This window comes from Protopterus annectens, chromosome 9.part0, assembly GCF_019279795.1.
Source record: "Protopterus annectens isolate FY-2018-M chromosome 9.part0, PAN1.0, whole genome shotgun sequence".
Classification (NCBI taxonomy): Eukaryota; Metazoa; Chordata; order Ceratodontiformes; family Protopteridae; genus Protopterus; species Protopterus annectens.
In genome coordinates, this window is record NC_056743.1 from 921,033,327 (window position 1) to 921,052,658 (window position 19,332).

General features: G+C 37.7%; 1 protein-coding gene across 1 annotated transcript in view; it reads left to right on the forward strand.

Moving 5' to 3' along the window:
* LOC122810606 (SAP domain containing ribonucleoprotein) overlaps positions 1-19,332 on the forward strand; it is a 1,802,793-nt gene that overhangs the window by 168,300 nt on the left and 1,615,161 nt on the right. Inside the window, exon 4 of the mRNA XM_044082182.1 lies at positions 17,110-17,209. Coding sequence (XP_043938117.1) covers positions 17,110-17,209 — 100 coding nt within the window. The remainder of the gene's footprint in view (positions 1-17,109; positions 17,210-19,332) is intronic.

The following is a 19,332-nucleotide window of genomic DNA, read 5'->3' on the forward strand; positions in this document are numbered from 1 at the left end:
GAAGAAGGCGAGAAGAAGACAACTAACATGGAACGTTATGGTAAGAACATAACTTCTATATAATTCATACCGCACCTTTTGGCCCCCTAACCTGGACCGAAACACTAAAGGTAGAGCCGTGTCCATATTAATTAAGGATAACCACACCTCCAGGCTACTTGCTCAACATGATTCATCCGAAATTATCCAAGTGCAACTAACACTGGGCAAGACTGCAATCCAGGTTGTAGCTTGTTACAGATCCCCCACCATACCCCAGGATTCCCACTCATTTCTTAAGATACTGGAGGATATTAAGGTACAGCTCAATACCTTTAATTATGGGCAATTTCCACTACCCCACCATCAACTGGGAAAACTACTCCTGTGCCAACTCATTCGTTCAAAGTTTTCTGGAATTCATAAATTCCAGTGCCTTAAATCAGCTTGTCCACACCCCCATCAGGGGCAGCAATATTCTGGACCTGATCATTACCAATATGGGTAACCGGTGTTCCACACCAGAGGTCATCTCCTCATTGGTCAGATCTGACCACAAGCTAATCACTCTAGACATCCATATCCCACTCCCACCCCCTATTAAGGAAACTACCATCAAATTACTCTAGAGCCAACTTCGTGCTTCTTAAGACAGAAGTGAGTGACAAACTTCACAACACCCATGCAGACGGAAAATAGAGTTACGACTGCTGAATCTTACACAAATGCACTGTGTAGGCACATACACGAGTGCATGGATTGTGCCATCCCCCAACAGAACCAAAAGCTATCCTCCCCCCCCAAAAAAAAGGCAATCTGGTGTCCTCTGCCATAAACACTCTACAACAGAAGGAAACAGCTGTTGCTCAAGAGTTAAGAACTCCCTGGGCAGCCTCAGGAAGAAGCTGAGATCCCTCATAAAATTCTCCAAAGCCAGTTATGAAAACAAAATCGCCAGTGATTCCAAAGACCACCACAAAGCTTTCTAGAGCTATGTCAAGAATCTCAATGGCAACACTCTGATCTGCTCTGAGCTATAGCACAATGGCACTAAATATACAGAACCAACTGATATTGCCAACATCCTGGCAGATAGGTTCAGCGCTAACTTTACCCAGTCTCACCCTCCAAAAGGGTCCATCTTAATACTGGAAGAATGCAAAGCCCCTGTAATCATGGATGAACAAGTAAAGACTGCACTCTCCAAAGCAAAGAACACAGCGTCCATGGTACCAGACAGCATCCCAGGCTGTGTACTGCACTGATTTTATAGGTTTCGTTGTATACAATCTGTAGATATTTATATTTATATTTATATTTATATATATATAATATATTGTTCCTTGTGTGTATTCTGTTTAAATTGGAGCTTTTCTTCTTGGGCCTCAGCTGAAAAAGGACATGTGTCCAGTCGGACTTTCCCAGTAAACAAATGTAAAATAAAAATTTAAGTAAACAAACTACAGAGCGAACTGGTACCCCACCTAAGTACCATGTTCAGTCATAGCCTCCTCTTAGGCTATGTGCCTACTTAATGGCACACAGCGGTTATCCCACTCCTCAAATGGGGTGCCACCACGGATCCCGGAAACTACCGCCCTATTAGCCTGAAGAGCCTGGTCTAAAAGGCCATGGAATGTATCATTTTGGAGCTTATAAACAAAGACCTAGTTAACTTGGACCCCACTCAGTTTGGGCTTATAAAAGGTAGATCATGTCTACTAAACCTGATTGACTTGTTTGTAGCAGTCACCAGAGCCGTAGACTAGGGCAAGGTAGTGCACACAGCCTATCTTGACCTCGCCAAGGCTTTAGATACCATCCCAGACTCTGGAATTCTAGATAAACTCACTAAACTGGGCATAAATCCCTATGTCACAAGATGGGTGGCCAACTGGCTGACTAAACCCACACAGTAAAAGTAGCAGACTCCAAGTCCGACTTCAGACCAGTGATGAGTAGAGTACCACAGTGTTCGGTCCTGGGTCCTCTCCTGTTCGGCATCTACTTCTCTGAAGTGCAGGCCAACACAGAAGGTCTTTGACTAACAGCGTTTGCAGATGACTGCAAACTAGGAGGCATAATAGAATCCCCTAATGATGTAGACATTCTATAAAAGGACCTCAGAGACAGATGCTTGGTGTCAAAGTAATGGCCTCAAGCTGCATGCCAACTCTGTACCCATGAACTACCACATAGACGGAAGATCATTACATACTGAAAGTGTGATTAGAGACTTCAGGACACAGATGGGCAGTATCTTTCCTTTGATAACTACATCACCACAGTAGTCTAAATCCTATGTGGCACACCTCATCACAAAAGGGTTCTCCTCTAGAAAAAGGAGGTCATTGCTCCTCTCTACTCCCTCATTAGACCCATTATAGAGTATAATGCTCCATTTGGCATGTATTTCAAGGCACCTACAACAAGGCCACAAATACCTCACTAAGAGGATTACTGGCCTCAAACAGATGCCGTACGCACCATCTCAAACTCCAGCTCTACTCCGCATATCGGCTACTCAGAGGCGATATCTGCCTAACATACAAAGCTATCTCAAACCCAGAGCTGTTGGACATGCTACACTTAAAAGAAATCCCAATCTCTCTGAACCACATGCTCCAGTGACAAACTTTGTCACCACAATAAACATAACATGCTGGAGGGATAGATTCCTGTCCCAGAGACTTCCCATACTCTGGAACAAACTACCCATTCATGTCGAGCAAAGCTCCTCATTGGCCCTCTTTTAAGAAAAATCTCGACTGGGTGGGAAATAGAAAATTCACCCCGGGGATCACTTCTGTGGCACTGCTTGACAGGGGCACATGAAAATAATTTTCATGGGTGAAGAAAGCCAGGGAACCTTTTTGGCTAGGCTTGTATAGGCCCCAGGGCAGATAGCCTAGTACCTACCTATGAACCTACAGATATTTAGAAGAGTTGATTTTAAAGCTGCAAAAATCCAAGGTTAAAATGAAGAAAAGGCTGGCTGAATATGAGACTGCTCAGGAAGAGATGTTTCAAAAGATAAACTAATTAGAGGACAGAGCACATAGGGAAAACCTAAGATTTCTAGCTATACCAGAGAAGCTGAAATGAACAGACTATATTAATTTTTGAAAAATACAAATAAGTAACTGGACTGGTATTCCACAGCAAGAGCTGTTAGTTGAAAGGGCGCATTGTGTGTATGCTCCAAACCTGGCTATAAGAAAGCAACCTAGACACTTAATAGTAAAGATGCAATCCTAACAGCAGAAGGAGTTGATTCTGATAAAACTGTGGCAGATGGACACAATACTAAAGGTAAGAGACAGCAAAGTGTTTTTGAAGAATAACTATCCATTGTACACCAGGCAGAAGAGGAGTAAATTCATTCCACTATTCAGGAAATGTCAAGATGCAGGTCGTTAGATTCAAACTATTGTGTCAAACTGTCTTCAAGGTATCCTTCCCGGATAGAACAAAATCATTCAGTATATGCTAAGGAGGAAATAGAAAAATATGCCCAACAAAAAATAAGCAGTGAAACGGGAGATTCAGCTTCTTGTTGTGGTAATAAAGACCACAAGAGACTGTACCTTTTGAAGTGTTTTTTTTCCATTGTTTCAATGGAAAATGTTCGAGAGCAGGAAGAGAGCACAAGAGTTTACTAAAAGTAGTAGGTTGGAAATGAAGCAGAGACTGGATTTGGGAGATGGGGATGAAAGTAATAAAACCAAGAACTTAATGTGGGATTACTATGCAGTAATTGTTTGTCAGGGCAGAACAAGAAAATCTGGAAAATTTGGACCTTTTCAGAATTTGTTGGACTTGTGGGGAACTCTAAAGTGCATGCCCCACTTCATGTCATTTGTTCAGAAAAATGCTTTAGGAAGGGGGAGAGGGGAGAAAGTTAAACTAAAAACCATATTTTTCTTGATAGCAATGTTTTTGTGGTCTATGATTTTCCTTGCATGCTATAAAGTAAGATTTTTGTCATATTTTTGTAAGTGTAATGGGGATCTAAACAGGTGCTGTTTTTCCTTTCTCGTCTTTCTCTTTCTCTCTCTCTCTCTTCTTGTTCGGTTTTAAGAAATGTAGGCACTGCAATGCAAAAAAAAAGTCTGGCTAAAAGAACATGACAAAAATGAATGTGCTTTTCTCATTCTTGCATGGAGAAATGACTGGATTAAAGACCTTGGATTGAGATTTAGTAACTGGTGTTAAGAGAAGGCAAGTAAATAAAAGAATATTATGAGGCTTTTTTCTAGCAAGTGAATGTATGGTTAGTAACAATTCTGTATCTGGCCCTCATGTTTATCTGTTAACAATAAATTGTCTGCCTGGTTCTCTAGTCTCCATGGAGACAATCTGAAAGAGAAATTGGCTACAGTCTGGTGGGGAATGATTGGTTGGGAAAAAGTAAGGAGAAACTGGCTAGGAGATTATCTCTGAAAGCATACAGGGGTTTTCTCAGCTGCCAGAGCTATAAAGATAAGACAAAACCAGTTAGCACTTGGTAGAAGCACAGGCTGCACCATGTGTTTTAACATGGATAACCTTTCTTTTAGGTTAACTCAAGTTTATGAATGTGGGAATGTGGCTGTCAGTTTTGAACATTTGTTCCTGTTAGGAGGGTATGACTTCAATATTTGAAGAGCTACATAGGTGTGTGTTAGTATTAAGTTAATAGATTTTAGGAGGGTATTGTGTTTTTTTTTTTTTTTTTTTTTTCCAATAAAACAAATATTTATAAGATGTAACGGGCTCAAATGGATATGACAAGAAACTGTATTAAAGTTCAACCTGGCAAAGAGTGTATGCATATAACAAACGCTGGAACTAGACGTTCAACAAAAAGGTGTTGTACATAAAACTTGAATGATTAATTTTTAATATAATGCTTTCTTGGGGCTACTGCCATGTATTTCACCTAAAACTGCTATAATGGAGCTTAATAAAATTCTGGGACAAATACTTATGTCACCAAGAAATATTACTTGTACATGGGGTTGGAATTTGATTTGCAGTAGTAAATATGTGTCTGGAGAGCCTGAAGGGAAAGTGTAACAAAGGAGGGTAGATGTTTGAAGAAACTGATAAAAATATTTGGAATGGAATATGTGAATTCAGTAATGGAATATGTGAATTCAGTAATAGTTGAGTAAATTTACATTTTCTCCCAAGATATAAAAAACTGGCTAGGCTAAACGGAATTTACATTTCACAGGAATGTGTGCATTTAATTGAAGGTCTTGATATGCACCTAATAACTATTTCAGATCTTCCTACAATAGTAACTAAAATAAAAACACAGGGTAACAAAATAAAAATGAGACGCAGGCACTTTCCCACCTAGCCGTTGAAAATAGAGGAATTTAAGGAATGGGTAGTGGAGATTTAGGAGCTCTTTGAGAGGATAAAAATTACTTCTGAAAATGTAGCTACGGAGTGGGATAAAATTAAGGTGTAGCTTAAAAATAGGGTGGAATAAAAAAAGGGAGTTATGGTTAAGAAGTAACAAGAATTATTTAGAGGGACTGACAAATGTTAAACTATTGCAGATTAGGGGGAATCTCGGAGGAAGAAGAGGATCCATTGTAGAATGCTAAGCAGAAAATAAGGTACTACCTTGATAATGTACTAGAGTTTAGAAATATTTCTGTTAAGCAGCTGTTTTTTGATTAGTAACACCAGAACACCAGAGCACAAAAACCTTTAGCACAATGACCCAGGCAGCAGAAAGTAGAAAAGGCTGTTGCCAAGCTTAGGGAGTCTATAACAAGGAAGGTAATGAGCTCCTGTAGATGTATTACAAAATATTTCGGAAATTCTGTGAAAGTCTGTATAAAGCAGAGAAATACGGAAACCAAGAAAAGGTAACAAATGGAAGTGTTTATGAAATTTAAATATGTCAAGGTAGATGAGACTCTGTTACTAATGATTAGGGTAGGTGGAGGTGGAGATGAGAGAAAAATTGTGATTTATAACCAGTGTAAGGGAAAGTCACCAGGGTTAGATGGTATTCCCATGGAAGTTTGGGAGCTAGGAGGGGAAAAAAATGATAAAAGATCTGTAAGGTTTTAACACCAGTTTAGGAGGAGAATTACAAACATCCTGGAAGAAAGCAGTGGCAACTATAATACCTAAAGAGGGTAAAGATCCATCAGATCCAACTTCATACAGACCCATTGCAATATTAAACCATGATTGTAAAGTGTTCCTGTCTATAAGAATGGCAAAATTGATCGATATGGATCAGTGTGGTTTTGTGGAGGGGAGGCAAAGATTTGACAGCATTAACAGAGAATTGATGATCCAGAGGGAAGTGGAATTTAAGAAAATGGCTTTTTGTTGGTGGGTTTTGATGCAGAAAAAGCATTTGATAGAGTAAGCTGTGACTTTGAGCAGGGCAATGGAAACGTTTGCTTTTCCTGAAAAAAAAAAAAAATAGTAAGGTTAATTAGGGGGATATACGAGGGATCGGAGGTGAAATTGTCGGTTGGGTCATCTAATTTCTTCTTGCACAGAGGTACCGGGCAGGGGTGTCCTGTTTCCCCTTTATTTGCAATACATCTAGAACCATTGGCAAAGAAAAGAAGGGGCTCAGAAATTCAAGGATATAATTGGTTTGGTAGTCAATGAAAAGCTGGCTCTATTTGCAGATTTTTATACCCAAAAAACCCCCCCAGGAATAAACATTAGTGGCGTGGAACATTTTGAGATGGTTTTTAATCTTATTTTTGGGATACAAAATTAATGAAGCTAAAACAAAGGCAATGGTGATTTTTTTAAGTACCCTTAAATGAATTTGTTCAGCAGTATCTAATATTTATGGGGGCATGATAAAATGGAGTATTTAGGTGTACTGATTTAAAAAATGATTCTGGTGTGGCAGCTGAGGGTATGTGGGCAGAGACTAAGCAAAAGATGATACAAAACTGCGAAAATGAAAATTTTGTTATATGGATAGTAAGATACAAGCTGATAAAATATTTTTAGTCCCATTAGTATTATGTACAGGTCAGGCATATTTTTATCAACCAGAGGAGAAGCTGTGTATAGCAGTCAAGAGCCAAAGGACTTTCTCTGGCAGGGGAAGATGGCAATAGTTAAGTGGGATAAGCTGGTTCTTCAGTAAAACAAGGCAGATTGAGAGTACTTTATTTCGAAGGGGTATTTCAGAGATTCATAGTTAAGGCTCCTCTATATACATATATAGCACAAGTAGAAAACTAATTCAAAGTGGAAAGGGATGACTGAAACAGGGGTAAGCTGAAGAAACCAGGAGAGGCTGGGTTGTGGGATCCGGGCAGTTAAGGACAATAACAGTAATACAGAATATATCCATAAAGTATCAAGTATCCTAAAAAGTAAGCCAGCACAGAAATGGAGAAAGGAGATTTTGGTCTTGGGGATGGTTGGAATTAGGGGTATAGACAAATAGGCAAGAGGGTGCTGGAATTTATTGGAGAAACGTGGCAAAGTAACCAAGGTATTGGGAGCAAATGACTAGAGAGGGAATGATGATAGGATGGGAAGATGCCAAGAATTTATTTGGACTGCAGGTTACAGATTACCTTTGCCTGTAGTCTAACATCAATCCTTGATAAGGAAGGCAAAGAAGTAGGGGATCTTAAAAGGCCATCACTGGTAAAATCTAGAACAGAAGTCGCCATTAAAAAAAAAAAAAAAAGGAACGATTAGTAGACCGTATAAAATGCTGCATGATTAATTGTTGAGAATCAATCTGAGCATGTTGTAAAGGATTGGGAAGAGAGAGATTAGATAAGCAATTCTCAAAGAAACAATTGGAGGATATATGTATGTCTCCCAAATATGCAACTTAAATCTAGAAGATTTAGGCTTTTTGCTTGGAAATTATATCCCAGGTATACCCTCCGAGAATTTTTCCTCGGATAGACAGCAAATGTTGGAGGTGTGATGGGGGAAGAAATGTGGTTAGGAACATATTTTCTGTGAGTGAGGTGAGTTGGCAGACTTTAGGGATTCCCTGTAGGATGCACTGTCGGAGATTTTGGGTGGGCAGATTGGTGTGATGAGGGAGATGATTTTTCTGAGGTATGACTCAGAATTGGACTTGCCTAGACATGGTAAGACCTTGCCGCATCTAATTATGGTGGCTGCCAAAAAAGCAATTACTAGAAAATCGAAATCTAAACCCACTGTACTAGAAGTAGTGAATACAGTAAAAGAGAAATGACTAGAATTGAGATCTTTAGAAAAGGGTATGAGCAAACTACATAGGAAAAATGGAAATTGTGGGAAGGATACTTAACAGGAGAGGAGTGAGGTTTAAAAATAGGCACGACTTAAATGCGCTATGTAATGTTTGACTGAAAATGATTGGGTAGTGTAAGTGATGTATACTGTTTGTAACTAGGAGCAAGTCATTATGATCTTTGATGTAAAATGCTTGCAACTAGGATTGTGCCGGTGTGTTTGTTTTCGTTTATGTAAATGTATGATTGCCTTATAAGTGATGGTTTAATAAAGATGTTCAGTCTTCTTTTTTTTTTTTTTTTTTTTTTTTTAAATAAAAAGGCAGGAGTTGAATAATTTCATGTAATGTTGCTTGAGTTGTGTGATGTATGTCAATATATGTGAAGTATAATGTTTGTAAATGTGAACTTAATACAATTTAGTTTTATATAAATGTAAAATTGCCTATGTTACAAATAATTCAATAAATGTTTGTTTTTATTTTTAATATATAAGGATATGATTAAAATTTGTGAAATTAGTATTGTTTCAGTCTTTAACCAAAAGTGCTTTTTGCAGCACCCGCAATATGCCCCGGATTGACCCCTTCAATTCATATGGAGTTGGATGCATCTGTAGTGTATGTAAATATGGCCATAAATTCTTTGTTTTTGTGAGACCCATTGCTCCTACTACCATTGGAATTGTCTGGGTGTCATTCTTCACACTGCCCTAATTTCTGCCTTCAAATCCTGTTATTTTACTTTTTTTTTTTTCTCTGTACGTAAGCCACAGTAATCACTGGGTATAACAATTTCAATGATCAGTGCTACTTTTTCTTTTCATGGTCTACTGTATCTGGTTTTCTCGCATATATATATTTTTTTTTTGAACTGTTGATAATTGGTAATTGCATGTGCTATAAACATCATAATGCTTCTCGGCTACTTCAGTATTGTGATGTTTGCACAGGCTCGAATGCAACAGTCACCACATTATTATGCCTTTTAAGTATACAGGCCCTCTGCCATTATTGTATCACACTCGGCAACAATCTGTGCGACTGTTTCCAGTTCTGCATTTGTCTGTTTCTCCCATATTTTCAATGGACTTTGTAAACCAATGTGTACGTAGTCCACTATCTTGGGCTGTCAATATTAACCTTTCATCTTTTGGTTTAAATTCACTACTTGACCATTCCTGATAGACAGAGGTTGTTCTAAGAGTTTTCTGTACTTACAACTATATTTATGGCTTTTTCACATTTCTTGCCTTCTCATCTGATCCTTTTTTCTGTTTTGTTTTATGGCAGATACAGTTACTGCCTGATTTTTCTCTGATTCTGATTTGATTTCCATTCCTACTTGACATAATTATGCTTCTGTTAAACTAAGCAGGGAAGTCATCTTAAAACTTGTTCTCTTAATGTTTTAAAGCCTTTACCATGTTGGAAGCCTTTACCATGTTGGACCTGGTGAAGTTAACAGAAATGTATGCAGTCCTATGATTGCAGATCTGTATATGTAATAAATTTCGAGAAGACTCTTACCTCTTTCAGAAACGATGAATATATAATCTTGGTTTACAGTGATTTTATATATATATATATATATATATATATATATATATATATATATATATATATAATATATATAATCATTTGATAAACGCAAAGTGTTTTTTTTTTTTTTTTCCCTCTCCAACTGATTCAATACCATTTGGGGCCAGTTACCCCAAAACTAAGCAAAGGAAGAGTAAATTGGTTTATAGCTTGGACTTTGTTCCTAGATGTCAGGGCTGTTTTCAGCATTAATTTTAGACTTCTAAAATATTCTTTACTTAGTTTTGTTCTTATTTGTTTGTGTTTTATATTGTTCCTTCACAAATTCCCAAATATTTATACACCCTCTCCTGCTTATGTTTCTTTATATCGCATTCCTGTCCTTGACTGATGTTTTCCTGGTGCTGCAGCTTTCCTGCTTTAAATGTTGCTTTTGCACTTTCTGTCAAGACTGTGGGGTACTGTCAAATGCTTTTTTTTTTTTTTGTAATCTGTCCATGCTACACTTAGATTATTCTCCTTTTTATAATTTTCCATTATGACTTTTTATTTAACAAATGATCCTTTGTTCCATGTGACTTTCATTACTCTCTCACTCTGTTGCCATGATAGTTTTCTCCTAAGTGACTATAAACTGTCGCTGTCAATTCCAGCTTATAGTTTATATATCAGAAGGCAAGTTATTGGCCTACTGTTTTTAGGATAACTTGTAGGCTCACTCTTAAGGAGGAGTATCGTTTTTTTCTTATTAACCAGGTTGCTTTCTGCTTATATAAATAGTTCTTGACTTGAGCCTAAATTTTCATATAAAGATGTTAATACTTTCAGCCAGAAATTGGGTACTGCATCTGGGTCTGTTTGTTTTTTTTGTTTTTTTTCCATTTAGGAGCTCTTATTAATTTAAAAAATGTAAAAAGTCACCGCAAGGTATTAACTGTGGCGAATACCAAAAACAAAAACACTGCAAAAAGCGGCAACAGAAACACTGCCAAGGCCAAGTGTTAAAAAGTAGCACTTTATTAATCTTTATTAACAATAATAAAATAACAACAAAGGAGAAGCACTTTTACACCTATAGGGGATTCTTCAGACCGTACTAAATCCAAAGCACATATAAAAAGGAATTGTAAACTCAAGTCTACCAATAACAAGCAATTCCTAGTTAAGCATAACAAATCAATGAACAATACTAATTTAAATGCATCAGAAAAGGTCTCTTGACTTCAGAACTGGCCTTAGAGAGTTTACCTTTTAATCAAAGTGGCTTGTCAGCCTGAAACCTGATTATCGTAATTCCCTATTCTCCGTATAATTCTTTAGATCTCCCATATGTGTACACAACTGAACATTCTCAATAACCATAAAATTAAAAATGTGAGCAAACTCTACCACGTTTGGCTAAGGCATTCCTGGTATCGTCCATTTGAGTATTATACAGGTGTCCTCTTATTCTCTCAAAAAACAGGTGATTGGTCTTGCCTGCATGAAAACTGCTAAACTATTTGCTTATAGCTAAATATACTGCATTAGTGTAACAGTGATTGGTCTTGCCCGCATAAAAACTGCTACACGATTTGCTTATAGCCAAATATACTGTATAGAAGTGTGAAAGTGTGCTGCAACATTAAAGGTCAAAGTAGCACTAGAGGTCGGATGAACAAACGCATTAGATGTCTCTGTATAGGCACAGAAGTTGCATCTATTGCAATGACGTGTACCAGAAACGACAAACTCCTTTTAGAAGGCATATGATTTAACCTTGTAGCATAACTGTATTTAAGAGACTTCTTATTCGTGTTATTAATTTGCTGTCTCTCTCCAGCTATACTCATGATGCTGTCATCGCTACCAAAATGGGCCAATTGGACTTGATGACATCCTGTGTAACCCTATATCACAAGCATAAGAAAGAGTTCTAGGAACCAAGCAATCATACACCCCCCCCCCCCCAATTGTCTGTGGATTGAGTAATTCAGAAAAATAGGGCCTCGCGCTATTAGATATCAAACTCAAACCCTCACTACACATATCTTCCACTTCCCAATACCTATAATCCCTGTCCATGATCTCCTCTTCTCTTTAAGGATGTCAAATCACTAGTGAGTTGTCCTTGTGTATTTATTATAGTCTGAAGAAGCACTTATGGGTGTGAAAGCGCTTACCCTTTGTTATTTTATTATCATTAATAAAGTGCTGCTTTTTATATGTTTAGCCTTGGTTGTGTTTCTGATTTGTAGTCTCTTCTTAATTTTGTTTCAATTTGGTCGTTACTTCATTTAATTTTGTATACTGTATATTTGAACTTCTTACTGTTTGTTACTACTGCTATGCATTTGGCGTCTTTATGTTGCACAGGGTCTCCATAGTTGCAATTTGGAGAAGTATCCCCCCCCCCCCCGTCTCTCAAACTCTTTTGGATCATCAATGAATTGCTTATTTTGTTCTTTACCATTACATTTGTCTGTATATATTTTCTCCAGTGCTGATATCTTTAGTTTACTTGCAATACAGGGCTGCTCTGACAGTGCGCATTGCTTTCATTATGTCTTTGGAAGTATCCCATAACTTCAGCTTCTACTGTACTAATAGTCTCTTCTATGTTCCCCCTTTATTATTTTTTTGTATTGTGAAATTTTCCATATCAGAGTGCCTTTGATTGCATTTTCAGTACAAAAGAAAGCAGCTATAGACATATTTGATTAGCTTGGTTTTCTCATTTGCATAATATTGCACCATATCAGATCTCTTCCCCCATGTCCATGTTTCTTTTTTTATACTATTCAAAAATCTATTTATTTTTTTTTAATAATTTGCACTTCCTTTGTGTGTCATTCTTTTCCAAAATGACCCAGTTTCTTGGCTTTGTTCAATTTTTTTCATGGATCTGTTGTGTTATCTGTCTTATTGAATATCTTCTTTCTGGAAAATTTTCACTTCTTGCATAATAGTAACAATAAGTATTTTTTCCTTATTATATTGTTATATTTACTAACTTCACAGTGATGCTTTGGTGACTATTTTAGTCACCTTATGTGCTTTTTTTATTTTGTCACACGAGCATTTATATTTGGAACAAATAAATTATTTTACTGGTAAATTATCTTTGTGAGCATTGTTTTGAAGAATGAGAAGTAGACCCCATTTCTGCTTGCAGGCTCATTCTGTGTTGGCTGGCATTCATTTCCTTTTTAGCCTATTTTGCATCCATGAAGGTCTTTGAAAAATATATTGACAACTGGGTACATTAGCTTGAATCTCAAACCTGCCCCTCTAAATTTCCTGATTGCTAGGATAAACTTTCTTCTCTTCTACCTTGTGCAAAATGAAGAGTTTATTATTTTCTGCACATGCTGTGCTGTACTGAATTTTTAATATTCCCTTTTCCCCCATTTAGCACTTTTTTTTTTTTTAAGGAACCGCTTGTTGCTTTTGGATGATTACATCCTTATCAGTTGTGGCCGTTTTCTCATGGCCAGATTTGGAGCATACACAATATGCTGTCTCCACAAATCCTGTTGTGGAACACCAAGCCAGTTGCTTGTTTGTATTTTCATAAAAGTAATGGTCTGTTCTTCAGTTTCCGTGGTACAGCAGAAAATTCCAGGCTTTCTTTGTTCTGTTGGTTCTTGAAGTTTTATGCCTAGCCAGACTTTTCAGTCTATTTCAATTTTTATCAGCTCATCTCAATAGCTAGTTGAAAGTTCTTCCTATTTTCCAGCCTTTTATTTGACTTTAGATATTTCTACAATGTTCCACTTATTTGGACACCTCTGTGAGAATTTGATTTACAATTTCTCCAGATTTTGATGTTATGACCTCTCCTGCACTAAAGCTGAAATTTAAACTGCTTTTTGGTGAATAGCTGCAAGTGTCTTCCTAGCTAGAGTTTTTTTTTTTTTCTCCAAATGTCTTTGTTAGTAGTCAGGCAGTGTAGTCAGTAACTGAATCTTACCCAGGCTGATGGCTTTTACTGGCTTTGTTTTCAGGTGTCATGCTAGGCGAGCTCTAAGCAACCTGTTGCTCAAAGTGCAGCCATCTTTGCTGGAAGGTGGAATCTTTCGGGTAGCTGTAAAACCATTGGAGAGCGTGATCGCCAAAGTTATTGTTTTAAGTTTGGAATGTAACAATTTATGATTAACATTCTCAAAGGCCCTGGTCATATTGAAGAGGCCACCTGTGGCAAGTTCTTCATAGTAGTATGTAACTGTATACAGTGCAGTCACTGTGCTAGAGCTAGCAAAAAGCGTCTTGCATTTCATCTTCTTGGAGAAGACCGCCGTACTCTTGGGCTTGCAGGCTATAGCCAAATGGATTCCCACAGATTGGGTCATCATTCAGTCAGTCAGCATCTTGGTAGCTTGGTTATATAACAAGTAGGGAGAAAATTTGGCTTATTTGGTAGGAATATTTGGATATTTCATTTTGTAGGAAATCATTTGAGTACACAACGAACAGTTTTGGCACAATAGACAGTTTCCAGTGGTTTAGGAGCATATTGTTTCCTGGAAAAAGATTACAAAGTAGGTAGAGGCATGTTTTATATTTGGTTTACTCCCCCAGCTTTTATGCTCTGAAGTTTATCAGCATGGCTGCCCTACAATAGCATCTCATTGTATTGCTAAGTAAGATTGGCATATCTTAAGGGCTTTCAAAACTTTGTACATAGACAGTCAATGGAAACAGTTTTATGATTTGTCATTTGTAGAAGTAAAATTTTCATACCTTTCCCGGTTGAAGTTCTAGAATTTGTGTTGGTGTTTCCCGATTCAGAAATCCACTATTTTTCAGTTGGTGTTTGACGGCCATTAGCAACTTTGTGTGGTAATGATGGAACCTCCTAGGAGTCAAAGGCATTTCCTTGTTACCATTCTTACAAAACCTGTTTGTTTCTTTGGTCATTTGATTTGCTCACAAAAAGGTCATCTTTCATCTTTTGAGCGTGCTGGCCCAGCAAAGCTCTTTATGTCATAGAAAACTATTTTAGTATCTGTCTTTTTCCTAATGTGTTTCGAGTTGCATGGTGACTTCATATGCAATGCCTCTGCATGAAACCAGCTTTCATGCCTCAGGTAGTAGCAAAGTCTGTTGATATTTGTTTTTCCTGGTATACTAGTCAAAGTGAGCACTTCTCTGTCATGGACCTCCACAGGCAAATCTTATAAAGTTGTGTGAGTCAAATTTAGAAAGGATAAGCAGTGGCCAAGTGGTTTTCCATTTACATTATTTTTTATGAGGAGCCTGGAAAGCCATTTTTTTTTTGTTTTGTTTCCTGCACTCCTTCAGCACTTCTGCCAGTGTAGTGGCTGTGTGATTACCTTTTTTTTTTTTTTTTTTTTTTTTTTTTTTTCCTACTATGCCCCCCTAGCTGTCATTTTTTGCTTTTACCATTTGGTCTAACTGTCATATGTTTGTCATGCACAAGTTGGGGAATGGCTTACCAATCAAAGTCTTTCATCTGTGCTGAAGTGGTCATGGGTGTGCTCCCACAGGAAATCCACCATGAGGATTCTGCTAGGAATTCTACAGCCAGAGCTCTCTACACCTGGTAACAGTAGTGTACCCGCTGTAATGCTGGATTTTTAGAAAGATGCTATGGCTGCAGGGCATAATCATGCTAGCCTTTTCCCTTCTTAGCTTTTAGTCAAGCCCTTCTTGGCCTTTTTTTACTTGCGGCTTAAAAAGACTATTATTCCAGAAAGTTACATCCTTTGGAGATGCCAAGGGAGTAGAGTTTCAGTATTTTGAGAAAAGTGCCAAGCACCCTTAATGCTGAAGGTATAGTTCAAATTGGTCTTGAAGCCAGTGCATATTTCATTGTAAGAAGTGCAAAAAAACTTCCATGTGCTGTCTTCTGCATACCCTGAAAAAGGGATAAAGGTCTGGATGACAGAATGAAAAGTTCAGCTACTCTGTGCAAGATCTTTTCCCTTGATATTTTGAATCTTTTCCGGAAAGGCAGTTCCTTCTTGTGTAAAGCACCTTTTTATGTTGGATTAAAATATTGTGCTACTGTAGGAAAATGAACTTTTGGCCATATACCTGCATTTTAATTTGTTTTTATTTTTTTTGTGTACGTGCTGTTTCTATTTCTGTTCTGTTCATTTTCACCACTGTATTACTTATTTCTAGTCACACTCGTTCACAAATTTTAATTTAATTTTACACTACCTTCACAAATACCCATTTACAAGTGCCTTATCTAAACTCTGGAACTTTTGTAGACACACTCTGGGTATGAAAATGTATAAAATTTACATGACTTTTATGCTGACTGGATGCAGTACACAGTTGTTTTTGTTCCTTTCTGGTGGTGGTAATTAAATGTGTTCAGTGGTTGCATTTGGAGGTCGGCATTGGGTTGGACTTGGTCATGGCATTCTTCATATTATAAAGAATGCCTTTTGGTGGCTTTTGACAAACTCCAGCACCTTGGCTACCCTGATAAAACTGGTAATCCCTTTTATAGAGTTGGGAAGGTGCAGCTGCATCAGGTGAAATTGTAGCTCCTTGTGGATAGAGAGAAGGTGAGTTGGAAACCAGTGGGAGAGGTCCAGAGTCTACAGTGTAACCACTTCAGTTACATAAAGGTTTGTATGATTAATTTATTTAATTTGCAGGTTACTTCAAATTGTACCGTTGAAAATATTTAGAGATTTACTACTCTAAGGACTATATCTCTTGGGTGTCTGGTTTCATTTTGCTGTTTAGTGGTTATTGCCCACCCTGCTTCCACAAAATCATTTTGCTGTTTGGACTTTAAGTCTAATTTTCTTTTCAGTAGTGTTATTTATTTTTCCCCTTGATATTCAGATACTTAGATGGGACATGTGTGTCCCGTCTCCGTTTTGGCTTTGCCTTGTGTATCATGGCAGGTGTTGTCTCTCTAGTGCAATACTACATTTTCCTCCCATTCCTGCTTGTTTTATGGCTTGTTCAAAACAACTCCTTTGTGAAATACCGATTCCACCTATGTGATATTGGCAAAAAGCCCATTCAACTTTACCCTCTATGTCAACATAGAGAGAGCACATAAGTGTGTCATAGACTTTAGTGGACACGCAAGTTATGCCCAGGGCCTAGTCCACACACTCACACTATCCCTCTAGTGCTGTCATTTTGTACTGGAAAGTTCTTGGTTATAATTTAGTTTTCTCTTCATGGTTATATGGCAATACAGCCTGTCCTACAATATAGCTTTCCCTATTTGTTCATGATTTTGTTCAGTAAAGTGTTTATGTACTGAAAAGTCAAGTTCTGAAGTGTGCATTTAGTACAGAGTTATTTAATTATTTTAATTGTTAGTTGTGACAGTCTTTATGTGAACAAACTGTTCCTTTTTTTCTCTTTGACTGCTGTAGCTTGCTGATCTTAAGCAGGAGTGTGCAGCTCGGGGCCTGGAAGTAAAAGGTAACAAACAGGATCTCATCAACCGTTTAGAGGCATATTTTGCAGAACATGGTAAGTCAGTATCTTAATTAAAATGTTTAATGGTAGGGTACATGTTTTGAAGAGCATAATTTTACATTTTTCATAGAGGATTCTTTTGTCCTCCAAGATTTACTTTTAATTATTATTTATTTATTTATTTTTTTTATACGAGTACTTGAAAGCTAGCATATCTTTTGTACAGTTCTGAAATGTTGAAGCTCCTTACACTCAGCAGATTTGTAAAATAATTAATTTTAAATGGCTTCATATTACAAGATATTAGTGTTGTGGACTGCTATGCTGTAGTTCCCGTGATCTTTGTTACATTTCTAAGGCATATTTCAATAGGCTGTGATTTTATTCTTGTTTTCCTGTGATGAGTACAGGCTGCAGTTATTACCGTATTGCATTTTTAGTAGTGAGAAGCTTGTAAGCATCGTGTAACAAACTAAATGAAGCAAAAGAAGAAAGGATATTTTTTCCCCTGTCTTCACAGGGACTGTATGTTCATAGGTACATAGATGTTACAGGGCTATTGAGTCTTATGATCACTTGCACCTTGCCAGTCCCCTCCCACAAGTCGGACCTTTGTATAGGAGGGTATTGTCAAGTCAGTCCTGGAGTAAATGTACGAATACTCATCCCGTCATCTGGGCAATATTTTAAAGGAAGATGGTGAGTCACACTGCATGACATGCGAGGGAAGTTTATTCCAGACATTTGGGAGGCTCTGGGTTATAAACCTGTTTCTTCCTATCTACTGTATTGTGTTTATCTGTTGGTGGAGGTTTAGGTATCTGCTTCTAGCATTAGTGGAGAGATTTGAACTTTGGTGGGTGCTGTGAGTGAAGTCACCCCCCCCCTCCAGTAAAAGTCTGTAACACTGAATAGAGACAGCTCTTCCAGCCTGTCTTGATAGCTCAACAACTGTAGGCCTGTGATCTGTTTGGTTAAGAATTTTCTTGGGCTTGGATCGTTCCAAGATGGCTGAGCATTGAGTAACAGCTTAATTCTAGCTCTCCCGTTGTGAAAACAGAAACTTGGCAGAGAAAGGCAGTAGACTTGTATTTCTGGGTAAATTTCAGTAACTGGCTAGTAAGTGCACTGACTATATGCCAGGGAAAAATAGAGTACCTGAAAGAAAATTTGCTATGAAAGGTGAGAAGAAAAATGCTGATTGGAAAAGTATTGCAGCTGGTCAGCAAAAAGCAGTGAAATCTCCAGACATGACTTCAGTAACCTAGAGGAAAAAATAAAATCTGTACACAATCCTGGTTAAATTAAACAAAACCCTGCTAGCAACTCAACAGAAGGCTGGAAAAATGGAAGAAGTTTTAAACAGGTATTCAGATGAGGTGATAAAACTGCAAAAATCAGTGGTTGAAATGAAGAAATGGTTGGCTGAATGAGACTGCTCTGGAAGAGATGTTTCAAAAAATAGAATTGGAGGACAGAGCACATAAGGAAAACCTGAGATTTTCTGTTGTACCAGAGAAGTTAGAAGGAACCTCATATTGATTTTGTGAAAGCACAAATGAGCAACTGGACTGGTATTCCTTAGTAGTTGTTGTTAATTGAAAGGACACATTGTGTGTGTGCTCCAAATCTGGCTAGGAGAAAACCGCCTAGATCTCCAATAGTAAAGATGCAATCCTACCAGCAGGAGTTTATCCTTCTGCTACAGTTTTCTCAGAAATCAAAGTAATAAAAGTGGGAGAAAGCAGAGTGTCTGGGGAGAATGATTACTCACTGTGCACCAGACAGAAGTGGAGTAAATTTATTCCACTATTCTGGGAATGTCTAAGCTGGCATGACATTTATACTGCTATATCTAGCCATGTTTCAAATATTCTTCCCTGGAGGGACAAAATGATTTTTTGTTGAAGTACATGCTAAGGAGGAAATGCAAAAATTTGTCCAACAAAAAGTGAGCTGTGAAACAGGAGGAGATTCTGTTGCTTGTTCTTCTGATGATAAAGACTACAAAGAGACTGTGCCAGTGAAACATTTTCCAGTGTTTCAATGGAAAATGCTTGAGGGGAAGGAAGAAAGCCCAACAGTCTAATAGAAGAATCGAGAGTACGATGTAAATGAAGCAGAGACAGGACTTTGAAGATTCAGATGAACACGAGTAAAACCAGTAACTTGGAAAT